The following is a 14,089-nucleotide window of genomic DNA, read 5'->3' on the forward strand; positions in this document are numbered from 1 at the left end:
ATGTTGGGTGCATAAATATTTACAATTGTTATATCTTCTTCTTGGATTGATTCCTTGATCATTATGTACTGTCCTACTTTGTCTCTTGTAATAGTCTTTATTTTAAAGTCATTTTATCTGATTTGAGAATTGCTACTCCCACTTTCTTTTGATTTCCATTTGCATGGAATATTTTTTCCATCCCCTCACTTTCAGTCTGTATGTGTACCTTGGTCTGAAGTGGGTCTCTTGTAGATAGCATATATATGGGTCTTGTTTTTGTATCCATTCAGCAAGCCTGTGTCTTTTGGTTGGAGCACTTAATCCAGAGCCTTTCATTCACACGGCTCAGAATTAAAGGGAGAAAAAGTAGAAAGAAAGAGGATAAAATAAAGTAAAATAAAGTAAGATAAAATACAAGTTATTAAAAGAAAATATAATTACTAAGAAAAATAATTTTTTTAAGTTAAAATAAAAAAAAAAACAAAACGGATGGACAGAACCCTAGGACAAATGGTGAAAGCAAAGCTATACAGACAAAATCTCACACAGAAGCATACACATACACACTCACAAAAAGAGGAAAAGGGGAAAAAATAATAAATCTTGCTCTCAAAGTCCACCTCCTCAATTTGGGATGATTCATTGTCTATTCAGGTATTCCAGGGATGCAGGGTACATCAAGTTGATTGGGGAGATTTAATCCACTGCTTCTGAGGCTGCTGGGAGAGATTTCCCTTTCTCTTCTTTGTTCTCACAGCTCCGGGGTCTGCGCTTTGGATTTGGCCCCACCTCTACGTGTAGGTTGCCGGAGGGCATCTGTTCTTCGCTCTGACAGGACCAGGTTAAAGGAGCCTCTGATTCGGGAGCTCTGGATCACTCAGGCTGCGGGGAGGGTGGGGCACGGAGTGCGGGGCAAGCCTGCGGCGTCAGAGGCCGGCGTGACGTTGCACCAGCCTGAGGGTGCTGTGCGTTCTCCTGGGGAAGTTGTCCCTGGATCACGGGACCCTGGCAGTGGCGGGCCGCACAGGCTCCCAGGACGGGGGTGTGGATAGTGACCTGTGCTCGCACACAGGCTTCTTGGTGGCGGCAGCAGCAGCCTTAGCGTCTCATGCCCGTCTCTGGGGTCTGCGCTGTTAGCCGCGGCTCTCGCCCGTCTCTGGAGCTCCTTTAAGCAGCGCTCTTAATCCCCTCTCCTAGAGCACCAGGAAACAAAGAGGGAAGAAAAAGTCTCTTGCCTCTTCGGCAGGTCCATACTTTTTCTCGGATTCTTCCCGGCTAGCCATGGCGCACTAGCCCCATTCAGACTGTGTTCACGCCGCCAACCCCATTCCTCTCCCTGGGGTCTGACCTTTGAAGCCCGAACCTCAGCTCCCAGACCCCACCCGCCCTGGCGGGTGAGCAGACAAGCCTCTTGGCTGGTGAGTGCTGGTCGGCACTGATCCTCTGTGCAGGAATCTCTCTGCTTTGCCCTCCGCACCCCTGTTGCTGTGCTCTCCTGCGCACCTCCGAAGCTTCCTCGCTCCGCCACCCGCAGTCTCCGCCCGGGAAGGGGCTTCTAGTGTGTGGAAACCTTTCCTCCTTCACAGCTCCCTCCCACTGGTACAGGTCCCGTCCCTATTATTTTGTCTCTGTTTATTCTTTTTTCTTTTGCCCTACCCAGGTACGTGAGGAGTTTCTTGGCCTTTTGGGAGGTCTGAGGTCTTCTGCCAGTGTTCAGTGGGTGTTCTGTAGGAGTTGTTCCACGTGTAGATGTATTTCTGATGTATCTGTGGGGAGGAAGGTGATCTCCGCGTCTTACTCTTCCGCCATATTCCTGCATTTATTCTTAATGGAAGAAGGAAATCTGAATCTAAGTAGTGATAGCATATCAGTGGTGGCAAATAGTAACCATGGATTAAGGATATATATGACATATATGTTTTTCTTATTAAAAAATAGTTTTAATGGGGAATATAGCCATTATTTTGTAATAACTGTAAATGGAGTATATATAACCTTTAAAAATTATGTAAAAAATAAAAAATATTAAAAAATAGTTTTATTGGTCTTGAAGAGAAGCCTGGCTATCAAGTTTTGATTTAAAAAAAAGATATTGGAAACAGAGTATTTGTAGGGTTTTTTTCCTTCATTTCTGATTTTATTAGCTGTCTTCTAACTATTGATGATAATACCTGTTTTTTCCTTTTTCTTTTTTTATTTTGAGAAATGAGTATGATTGGATAAGTATTAATTTTTAGCTGGGGAAAAAAATGAGTCTCCTGTTACTTAAACTAGGTTACTTGATACTCATGTAATAAAATATTTCTGGGAAATTAAAATTACAGAGGCCTCGTAAGTAAACTGAAAATGTAGTTTATCATTCTTAATGTCATACATGCTAAAAACTTGACAAAAGAATACATTTTCCCAATTCTGTAAGCCAATGGTTTTTTCTAGGGTTGTTTAAAATGGAAATAGGATTTTTATTTGTATTTGTAAATATTTGTATACATTCACTGTTAAAATATCATAAAAGTTTACCATAATATATTACTACTTGCCAGATACTTCAATCAAACTTTTGGTAATTTTTTAGTGAATCCTTAAGAAATTAACTCTTATAGATGGAACTCACATACTAAAACTCCTCACAAAACTTAAATCAGACACCAACATTTAAACATTTAACATTAGGCTAGCTTTTAAAGAGTTATGATTTAAAAAGTACATTTTGTTGATAATACTCAACAGGTACAAATGTGTTAACGCATAAAAGACTCCTAGTGTTTTATAACTCTTTAAAAACAGTCATTGACAATTTAATAAAACTTAGCAGATGTCTTTTATTATGTTGGAGATTCAGTAATCCCTAAAGAGTCTGATATGAGTTATTTCTATTTCAGATAATTAAGCGGAGATTGGTTTAGTAGCAAATTGAACATTATGCCCAAGAGAATCTTTTTCCTTTAATTGTAGGAATCTACAGGAACCTTTTTTTTTTAGGGTTAAAAATTGTAAGAGACTACAAGGGAATCTTTTAAAAATAAGAAATTATTAGGCTAGTGTTATTAAAAATTAGCTAAAATAAAAATAACATTTCTAATGATTTGTTGGTAACTCTTAGTATGTTGAAAGCTAATAAACATCAATAGAATACATTGACTCCTTAGATAAGTTGTGTGGAGGGAAGGTAGGGCAGAGATGATTAGGTCTGGAGGCCATTTGCAGGTAAAATCACCAAAGGAACTTCCATTTTCTACTTGTCTCTGGACTCCATGGCCACTATAAACCTGATGAACCCATCTCCAGGACTGGGACAGCATGTATGTTTTGAAAAGGCTTCTCAGATGATCTGAGGGAGAACTACTGCTCCAAATAACTCTAGGTTTTTAATGTTGATTGAAATCAATTAGATATTTATTTTGAGTTTTACAAATTTAATGTTGGAATTCAGGATAAAAACCAATATTTATTTACCTTTCTATTTGTGTTTGAATTTGTCCATGCTTCGGAGTTATTTAAGCACAATTAAATCAAGCAGGTTCTAAGTAGGACCCGTATTATATAGAGGCAGATGACAGTAAAGAATAGAGAAAAAACCCCAGTTCTGCAAGTCAGTATGTTTGGGATTTTAATATTTGCCCTGCCAGTAATTAACTGAATGACCTTAAGCCCTTCAATATCCTTTCCTGTGAAAGGATATTCATTGGCCGTATATCCAGAACCCTAGCCAGAAAATAAATATGTCAATAACCAAAATGCAGAATTTACCAAAATACTACCTTGGTTTTAATATTGAGCAAATGTAGTCAACAGTGTTAATTGGAATATTTTAACAACTTTTTCATTACTACTGACAGATCAAATAGGCAAAATTTAAATTTGGAATTAATAGGAAGGAAAAAGAATTTCAGTTAAAAAAGAAATTTAAATTCTGATGCAAAAGAAACCAGATATTAATTGTTGAAACACTTCTGAAATTCGAATACTTAAGAAACCAGGATGAACTGTGTGAAAGGAAGTTTTGGTAACTATTTATAATGTTTTTGTCACAAGTAACCAAAATGGGGCATTCTTATTAAAGCTGTTAAAACATTCCTGATAAATATTCCAACTGTAATATATAAATTACAGATTTAGCTAATTGGATTTTTCCAAATTGATTTTTAGTGAATTGATCTGCTTCCCTCAAAGGATATCTCTGGGTATTATTACCTCAGAACTCTGAGAAGCACAGATTGAAAACAACTGAACCTTTCAAATCTTCATAGGTTTCTTTTAGGATCTAAATTGCAAGTTTTTGCTGTAATTAGAGGTGGTGTTATCATGAAGCTTTACTACAAACTTCTGTAACTTTTTGTGGGTTTTTTTTTTTTTTTTTTTGCTACGGAATAGTTATTTGCTAAGCAGCCAAGTAAGTGGCTGCTTAAATATATGTAGTTAAGTATTAAGTGGGTGCCTTAAATATATGTATCTTGTTTTCATTTAAAGGAAATAGACTGATGCTTTAAAAGAGGTTAAAGAATTGCTTAGTTTACAGATTTCAGGCTCCAAGATGAAATGTTATTGTTACATATCTCTTTTGATGGCAATTTATTCTTAATATTTGTAGGAAAACTACTTTGGGGAAGATGACATGTATATGGATTTTGAAGAGGTTATTTCAAGTCCTGTTCTGTCACTGTCAACATCATCCAGCTCTGGGTGGACTGCTGTTGGAATGGAAAATGACAAAAAAGAAAATGAAAGTTCAGCCAAGTCAATTCATCCGCTTACCTTGCGTCCTTGGGATATTACTGTACTTGTTAATTTGCACAAAGTTCACGGGCGTCTTCCTGTTGTAAGTGTTTACGTGTCGAAATAGTCTGGAGTTTATTATGAAATCCACTCAGCATAGGAAACTGTGTCTGTGTGTGCACACTTACATAAAAAATTCACATTCAAAAACACTTCTGAATTTATCCTTTTATCTTTATAAAGCTAGTTTATTATTTTTTTCATAGTATAATTACCCAATCACTGATGATTTTCCATTCTGTTTTTCTTCTTTCACTTTAGTTCCTTCTTTGCTGTTCTATATAAGTTTAGAACATTTTGCCATGCTGTTGAGTTGCTAGGTTTATAGTTAGCCTGATGGATGTCCTAGGACTTCACATTTTTTTAGCCTTTATCTCTAGCTCCAGACCAGTCTGGGATGTTAAACCTATTACAAAATCAAGATTCAGACTTGACCCTGGAGGTTGAGTTGTGTCAGAGGTTTGGATTCAGCACAGTATCCTGGTTTACTCTAAAGGATGACCCTTGGGCCTCTTGGGGCTGACTTGAAATCAGATTATATTGTCCAAAGAACCCATGGCCATTGGAGCCAGGCCAGATAGGGAGGGTGTGGCCCTAGAGCATTGTGCTGCATACTGGGTCCATGTCATGTTTCTAGGGTTGCACGGGAAAGGAATCAGCTCTGGTGCTTAGTGAACCTAATGTCTTTTTCTGGGGACAGAATACTTTTTTTTGTCAGTAAGCATTGTTTCTCCTTGTAAAATATGAGTCTTCTAATTGTATAAATGTAATTTTTATTTTCCTGTACTTCCTTGGTCTTTATCTGTATCTTGATTATCGTATTTTGCTTGACTTTAGCATGGAACTACTGATGGCCCTGAGTGTCCTACAGCTTTTTTGGAAAGACTATGTTTTGAAATGAAAAAAGGATTTAGGGAGACCATGCTGCAACTTGTCCTGTCACCCCTGAATGTGTTTGTCAGTGATAACTATCAGGTAATGTGAAACTGAGTTATGGTAAAGACTTAGAGATTTATTATTACTATTTTTGGGGTCAAAACAATGTGTTAACTTCAGAGCATGGAATATATAGCTCTTAAAATTAGAGTCCTTTAATTTAACTGTATTAAGCAGTTTTGTATTGTGTGTATATATGAGAATCGTTTCAAGAATTTTAGTTCTTCTTTTTTTTCCTCTGCTTATTTCTTTATTTATATGATCCCAAACAATTATATTTAATATCTATTGTTTTTAGAAATGGAAAGAAATACTTTCTAACTTTCTCGTATGTTTATGGAAGGGAAAAACTAATTGTATACAATGTTGGTAGATAGTGTTGAAAATCACAACCTAAGTATTAATATTAACCAGTACCATAAATCTTGAAAACATGCGTACCTACATGGTCAATGATTTATTCTTTTCATCTAATGTACCTACCAGATACTTTGTTAATTCCTTCAAGATATTCCTGAGGCTCTTTTGGAAGTGAACTGGTGACATTCATCAAATGGGAATATTTTACATTCCTGGGTAGATTATTACTTTATTATTATTATTTTTTAATGCCAATGGCTTCTCTTGGCATCTACCACTACTTTAAGGCTCTTTCCTACTTTTAGTCAAGTTGTATGCTTTAGAACTATGATGTTTTTTAGTACAAAGCAAAGTAAAATTATAAACAGGAGGAAGAATCTGACCGTGAATCATCAATGAATGATAACTCACTATGGAGTCTATGTAGTAACTGATCATCTTATTTAAAAGAGCATACCCCTTTTCACTCTTTTGCCATAACTGATTATATTTTTCTATTGTAGTAGCTAAAACGTAACACTTAATGTATGATAGTTTTTGCCACAGAATATTTCTTTTTTAAAAACTTTTATTTCAAAAGAATTATAGATTTATAGGAGGTTACAAAGGTAGTACAGAGAGTTTCTGTGTTTCCTCCATGTTGATCTTTTGCATAATTACGGTATACTATCAAAACCAGGAGATTGACATTGGCACAATATGTGTGCATAGTTCTGTGTCATCTTATCACGTGTAGATTGTGTAACTGCCACCAAAATCAAGATACAGAACTATTCTATCATCACAAAAATCTCACTTGTGTTAACACTTTTAACTTGTCACATGAAACCTTAAAAATAACTCTTGTCCTCTCTCTAATTAGTGGGTCATTAGAATTGGTTGGTTTTTTATTTTGGGAGGCAAGTGTATGGAGAGGGAACCCATCTCCTTTTTTCAGTCTGTTGAGGAAATTAGTAAAGGTAAAAGGGAAATATCTTCTTATGACTGAGTTCTGAGAATCTTAGGTGAGTATCTCTGCTCGCTTATGAGTACCTGGTGATACTTCAACTTCTATTTTAATCACTGCATTCTCAAAAGACTTCAGTAGATATAAAAAATATTTTATTGAGTTTATTATGAAAGTTCATATTAACCCTAATTATAGAATTACTGGCAAACTTGTACAGAGACTGAAGTGTAAAGTGTGATTTATTTGGTGATAAGAAAAGGAATTCAGGGAATGGAGATATCAAGGCAGTAGTAGAAGTATTAGTGATGTTTTGTTTCCTGGATGGTTAACACTTCATAATTCACCCCGAAGACAAGCATAGTCTATACATATTCTCTTGGAATTTGCTTATCTACTTAATTTGCTTACATTTTGTAGTGCTAGCATTCCTAAGAAATATTTTCTTCTTTTGTCTTTATACTATCTAATACTCTTTCGTGGTGGGAAGCTTCACACCGTGACTGCCCTCAAGACTCAGTTCTGGGTCACTCACCTGTAGCTGCTTATTTCTGGTAGCATTAGTCTTAGTGCAGAACTTCAAGGTTAAGGATCTAATGTGATGGGTCTATTATTGTGTCTGACTTATGAAACCACACACTTTTTACTTGATCATCTTTTGATGTATATTAGTTTTCTAGGGCTGCCAATGCAAGGTACCCCACACTCGGTGGCTTAGAACAACAGAAACTTATTCTTTCACAGTTTTGGAGCCTGGAAGTCTGAAACTGGTGTGTTTGGCAGGGCCATGCTCTCTTTCAAGGCCGTAGGAGAGGATCCTTCCTTGTCTTTTCCTAGCTTTTGGTGATCGCTAACAATCCTTGGCATTCCTTGTTTTGTAGTTGTATCACTCAAATCTCTGCCTCTGTCTTCATGTGGCATTCTCTCCGTGAGTCTGTGTGTCTAAGTTTTCCCCTTACAAGGACACTGTTCCTTGGATTAAGGCCCACTGTAATCCAGTGTAATCACATTTTAACTTGATTACATTCGTCAAGACCCTATTTCCAAATAAGATCACATTCACAGGTACCTGAGCTTAGGAATTGAATGTGTCTTCATAGGGGACACAATTCAACCCACTAAACGATGCAAGCCGTAATAAAATTTAGAATATAATCTTTATTGGTGACTAGGTAGGCTTTACCTTTAGGACAAGCCAAGATCCACATGTTTGTTTTTGTTTTTTTGGCAGTGGGTGGTGAGAGAGGATAGAATCCAGGATGATGCCTGGTTTTTGCCTTGGGCAATTAACTGAGCCAGTGGGAGATAAAGAATACGGGAGGAGGAACTGGTTTATAGGGGAAGATGATGCGTTTCTGGGCATGTTGGGTTTGAAGTACCAAGAAATCAACCTTCATTTTCTAGTATTTTCCAAAGAGTGGACTTCATTGCCTTTGAGAAATAGCTGAGATAAACTCACCTAAGTGTCTGTGTAGGTCCAGTGGCATTCGAAAGTCATAAATAGCTAACTTTCTGATGGTACTCTAATATACTAACAGCAGATGCATATGTGGGCCCTGGACATTCTTGGAAAATACATTTGGATGGTCCCTGTGATAACCTATGTGGCTAAAAATAATAAAAATAGACAAGCTGGGTGGTAGTGACGGATAAAGGCATCATGCCCTCAATACCCCCTGTCTCGTCTGCATGAACCCCTCCCCCCCAACTTTAAGGCCAAATGCACTTTATTTTCTTTTGCCTTTTGACCCCTTTCACCCATTTCCCCCACCCCCTACTCTCACCTCTGGCAACCACTAATCTGTTTTCTGTATTCTGTGAGCTTTGTTTTAGATTCCACATGTAAGAGGGATCACATGGTATTTGTCTGTCTCTATCTTACTTATTTCACTTAGCATATTGCCCTCTAGGTCCAGTTGCAAATGGCAAGATTTCCTTCTTTTTTTATGACTGATATTCCACTGTGTGTGTGTGTGTGTGTGTGTGTGTGTGTGTGTGTGTGTGTATAAACATATATATGTGTATATATATATTCACCATAATTTCTTTATGACTAATATTCCACTGTATATATGTGTGTATATATATACACACACATATATATATTCACCATAATTTCTTTATGACTGATATTCCACTGTATGTGTGTGTGTATATATATATATAAATATATATGTATGTGTATATATATTCACCATAATTTCTTTATGACTGATACTCCACTGTATGTGTGTGTGTGTGTATATATATATATATATATATATACACACATATATATGTATGTATATATATATATATTCACCATAATTTCTTTATCCATTCATCCATTGATAGACAGGTTTTTTCCGTATCTTGGCTTTTGTAAATAATACTGCAGTGAACATGGCAATGCATGTGTCTCTTTGAATTAGTGTTTCCTTCGGATAACTACCCAGAAGTGGAATTGCTGAATCATATGGTAGTTCTATTTTTAATTTTTTGAGAAACCACCATTATTCTTCATAGTGGATGCACCAATTTACATTCCCACCAACAGTGCACAAGGGTTCCCTTTTCTCCATATCCTTGCCAACATTTGTTATTTGTGTTCTTTTTGATGAGAGCCATTCTGACAGGTGTGAAGTGATATCTCACTATGGTTTTGATTTGCATTTCCCTGATGTTTAGTGACGTTGAGCATCTTTTCATGTGTCTGTTGACCTTCTGCATGTCCTCTTTGGAGAAATAGCTATTAGATCGTCTGCCCATTTCTTAAATTGGATTGTTTGTTTTTTTGCTATTGAGTTGTGGGAATTCTTTATATATTTTGGGTATTAGACCTGTATCAGATTTATGATTTGCAAATATTTTCTTTTTTTAAAATAAATTTATTTGTTTATTTATTTATTTTTGGCTGTGTTGGGTGTCTGTTCTGTGTGAGGGCTTTCTCTAGTTGCGGCGAGCAGGGGCCACTCTTCATCGCAGTGCGTGGGCCTCTCACTGTCGTGGCCTCTCTTGTTGCGGAGCACAGGCTCCAGACGTGCAGGCTCAGTAGTTGTGGCTCACAGGCCTAGTTACTCCGCGGCATGTGGGATCTTCCCAGACCAGGGCTTGAACCCGTGTCCCCTGCATTGGCAGGCAGCTTCTCAACCACTGTGCCACCAGGGAAGCCCTGCAAATATTTTCTTTTCTTCTGCAGGTCGCCTTTTCATTTTGTTGATAGTTTCCTTTGCTACAAAGAAGCTTTTTAGTTTGATGTAGTCCCACTTGTTTATTTTTGCTTTTGTTACTTTGCCTTTGGTGTTAGATTCAAAAAATAATCACCAAGCCCATGTCAGAGAGTCTACTTCCGATATTTTCTTCTAGGAGTTTTATGGTTTCAGGTGTTACATTCAAGTCTCTAATTAATTTTGAGTTGATTTTTGTATATGGTATAAGATAGTGATTGAGTTTTATTCTTTTAGTATGTGTTACTGAGTTTTCCCAGCACTGTTTATTGAAGAGACTCTCCTTTCCTCATTGTATATTCTTGGATCCTTTGCTGTAAATTAATCGACCATATATATGTGTGTTTATTTCTGGGCTCTCTATTCTGTTCCATTGACTTATGTGTCTGTTTTTATGCTAATACCATGCTGTTTGGATTATTACAGCTATGTGATAGAGTTTGAGGTAAGGGAGCATGATACCTCCAGCTTTCTTTTGTCTTTTTCAAGATTACTTTGGGTATTTGGGATTTTTTGTGGTTCTATATGAATTCTAGGATTATTTGTTCTATTTCTTTGAAAGATGCCATTGGAATTCTGATAGGGATTGCATTGAGTCTGTAGATTGCTTTGGGTAGTGTGGACATTTTAACACTATTGATTCTTCCAAGCCAAGATCCACGTGTATTTTTGAGCTCAGAAAAAGCTATCAAAAGCTTTATCCTGAGAATTTTTGAATCTCAGTGCCAGAAGTGATCTTTATTGACCATCTTCTCCAGCTGCATCAGATAAAACAGAAGGGAACTGAGGCCTGGAGAAGTTAAGTGATTATATATACTGTCACACAGCTTAGATGAAAATAAAATTTTAAAATGTGTCAGAAGAGTTTCTAGAGCTATTGTTATACTCACAATTTGAAATGAACTTTTAAGAATTCTTTATGAATTCAATTTAACTCTATTCTTAAAAACACTTTTTTATGAACGCAGTTCCCAAAATTTGTGTTGAAACAAGGAACATTAATCCTGTAAGATGGCCTGCACACACACACACTAAAAAGACTGTCATGGTAAAATTAAGATAAATAATTTCAAGTGTAAAAAGTGCTGCAAGGAGAGGAATGAGGTACTTTGGTAGCATGTAATAGTCTTAAGATAAAAACATGATAAAACTTGATTTTAAAAGATCTCTGTGGTGGTTTTGTAGAGTGTGGACCAGAGATATGTAAAAGTTAAGGCTTGGGAGATCCTGGCAAGAGGTTGTATTATTTGGACCAGGATGATAACAGTGAAGCTGGAAGAAACTCGGTGCATTTGTGAGAGATTGGGAGGTAGATCCTATAGAAATTGGTGACTGGTGGGTAGGGCATTACCAAACTTACTTTGTTCTGTATTTCTAATAACCATCTGTGAAACCAGTGTTGCACGGAATACCCTATTTTAGGACATATGCTTTAGCTTTCTGAGTAAGTCTTACAAATTTTCTCTTTGAAATGTTGCTGCTTTTTGGTTGTGAATATATAATTATTCTTGTAAGATGGATCTATCCTTTTAATATTTACATAATTCTCAAAATCTTTATGAAAGGTGGCTTTCTTTGCTAGTTCCTTGTTTTATGGTCTTAATGGTCTTTGTTCTTCCATGTTATTTTCTTCTTTTTAATACTTCGATCTCATGATTCCTGCCTTGTCACAAAAGATTGGCCTCTTACATTCCCTCTCAGTTATAATACTTGTTTCTTTTTATTCATTGAGGCAGTTACCGATCAGAGATCTGCATTTTTTTTTTAGGACTTTGCTGTCTCGCTTTGCAGTTGGGCTCTTATGGATAATGTCACTAAAGAAGCTTAACACAGACTACCTTTATGGGTACAAGTTGTGTCAGGAGCTTGTGGATCCCAAAGTCATATTTTCCAAATAGCATGTTTTTACCTTTTGTCACTGGGGGAAAAAGCAGCTAGCAATTATAATGCTGATTTTTCTTATGCTTCTTACAGTCTTATTATTGTTTTCAGCAGCGACCCCCTGTGGATGAAGTGCTCAGGGAAGGTCACATCAATTTGTCAGGTCTCCAGCTGAGAGCACATGCTATGTTCTCAGCAGAAGGTCTTACTTTGGGAAGTGATTCCTTAGAATACGCATGGCTAATTGATGTGCAGGCTGGAAGCCTTACAGCTAAGGTCACAGCACCACAGGTATGTTCTCAGTTCTCAGAGTGCTATCTCCTGACTTTTTTTTTTTTTTCCTTTACTCACCCACCTCCCCAAGAATAGGTTATATGCCCATTTGAATGTTCATTTTATTTCCACTTGCCATTCAGAATTTTCTTAGTATTATATGAGTCAGAGACAAGTGTCACTTTTCTGGGCCACCTAAAATTGACGGGTGTGATGTTTTATAGTTCTGTGTAATACTTTCAAGAATTCAAGACTTTCTTTGAGAAAAACTCAGGATGAGAAATTTCTGGAAATCAAATTATATATTATTAAAATTACATTACTTGGCTCTCCACTGTTGGAACAATCTTGTTTTCCCTGTACACAGAATAATTTTCTAAGAACTTTTCCTTGTATGTTTCTTAAGTAGGATTTGAAAACAGCATTTATACTATTAAGGTAGCATCATTCTTTACTTGTGATGTCCCAAAACAAGATAAAATTGTTTGAACCTCCACTTAGTGATATGGATACTGGTTTAGAAAAATAAAAATGAATTTATTGGTAAGAAAATCTGATCTGGAGTGCTAGTTGTGATCCTTTTGGATAAATTCTCCTTCCCCCCCTCACTGTCCCACTTAGTCTTGAGGAGTCTCAGATGCCTAAAGGGTTATAGTCAGCCCTCCCTATCCACAGGTTCCGCATCCACAGGTTCAACCAACTGTGGATTCAACCAACTGCAGATGTGAAGCCTAAGGATACAGAGGGCTGACTGTATTTAGTTCTAGAAATGGACCATTGAAATTTAGTTGAATGTCTGTATTACTGTAATATTTCACCTGTTGAGCCATTTACAGGCATACCTCATTTTATTGTGCTTCACAGATTTTGCTTTTTTTCTTTTACAAATTGAAGGTTTGTGGCAATGCTGCATCAAGCAGGTCTATCAGCACCGTTTTTCTGACAGCATTTTCTCAATTTATGTGTCTGTGTCACATTTTGGTAATTATTGCAATATTTTAAACTTTTTCATTATTATTACATCTGTTATGGTAATCTGTGATTAGTGATCTTTGATGTTAGTTACTATTGCAAAAAGATTATAAATCATTGAAGGCTCAGGTTAGCATTTTTTAGCAATAAAGTATCTTTTAATTAAGGTATGTATGTTGTTTTTTTAGGCATAATGTTATTGTACACTTGATAGACTACTAGTTACTTGTAAATATAACTTCTACATGCACTGGGAAACCAAGTATTTGTGACTTGCTTTATTGTGATAGTCACTATATTGCAAATTTATTGCAGTGGTCTGGAACCAAACCCACAGTATCTCTGAGGTATGCCTGTATTTATAATGTGCGTTTCATAATTGGTGTTTCAAAAGATTGGAATGTGGTAGAAAGGTACATACTCAGTTTTTAATAAAGAATTACAGAATGAGTATGAAATACGTGTAATTTAGAGGTAGGTAGTGGCAGCAAGCAGGTGAATAAAGACTAGATACCTTGTGTATCTGAAGGAAATTGTTGGAGGGCAGCAAAAATTAAGATTCTAGAAATAGTAGGAAAATGAATGGAATTGAAAAGGGATATTTTATATAATGAATGGAAAGAAATATATAATGGTGAAAACAAATATTCATTGCTCAGTAGCCTCATAACTGTCTTTTTATCTGCCATTTTCTGTCTCTAAATATACAAGTAAAAACTGAAGCATATAACAAAACAGTTTGTTCCCAGCAAGCATG

General features: G+C 36.5%; 1 protein-coding gene across 4 annotated transcripts in view; it reads left to right on the top strand.

Annotated features, from left to right (window-relative positions):
* The window catches only part of BLTP1 (bridge-like lipid transfer protein family member 1), a 205,100-nt gene that overhangs the window by 70,495 nt on the left and 120,516 nt on the right, over window positions 1-14,089 (top strand). For all 4 annotated transcript variants that reach the window (XM_024745037.1, XM_024745040.1, XM_024745038.1 and 1 more), the window contains 3 exons: window positions 4,574-4,801; window positions 5,596-5,733; window positions 12,199-12,378. In XM_024745037.1, coding sequence (XP_024600805.1) covers window positions 4,574-4,801; window positions 5,596-5,733; window positions 12,199-12,378 — 546 coding nt within the window. The remainder of the gene's footprint in view (window positions 1-4,573; window positions 4,802-5,595; window positions 5,734-12,198; window positions 12,379-14,089) is intronic.

The sequence above is a fragment of the Neophocaena asiaeorientalis genome, unplaced genomic scaffold, assembly GCF_003031525.2.
Source record: "Neophocaena asiaeorientalis asiaeorientalis breed wild unplaced genomic scaffold, Neophocaena_asiaeorientalis_V1.1 scaffold65, whole genome shotgun sequence".
Lineage (NCBI taxonomy): Eukaryota > Metazoa > Chordata > Mammalia > Artiodactyla > Phocoenidae > Neophocaena > Neophocaena asiaeorientalis.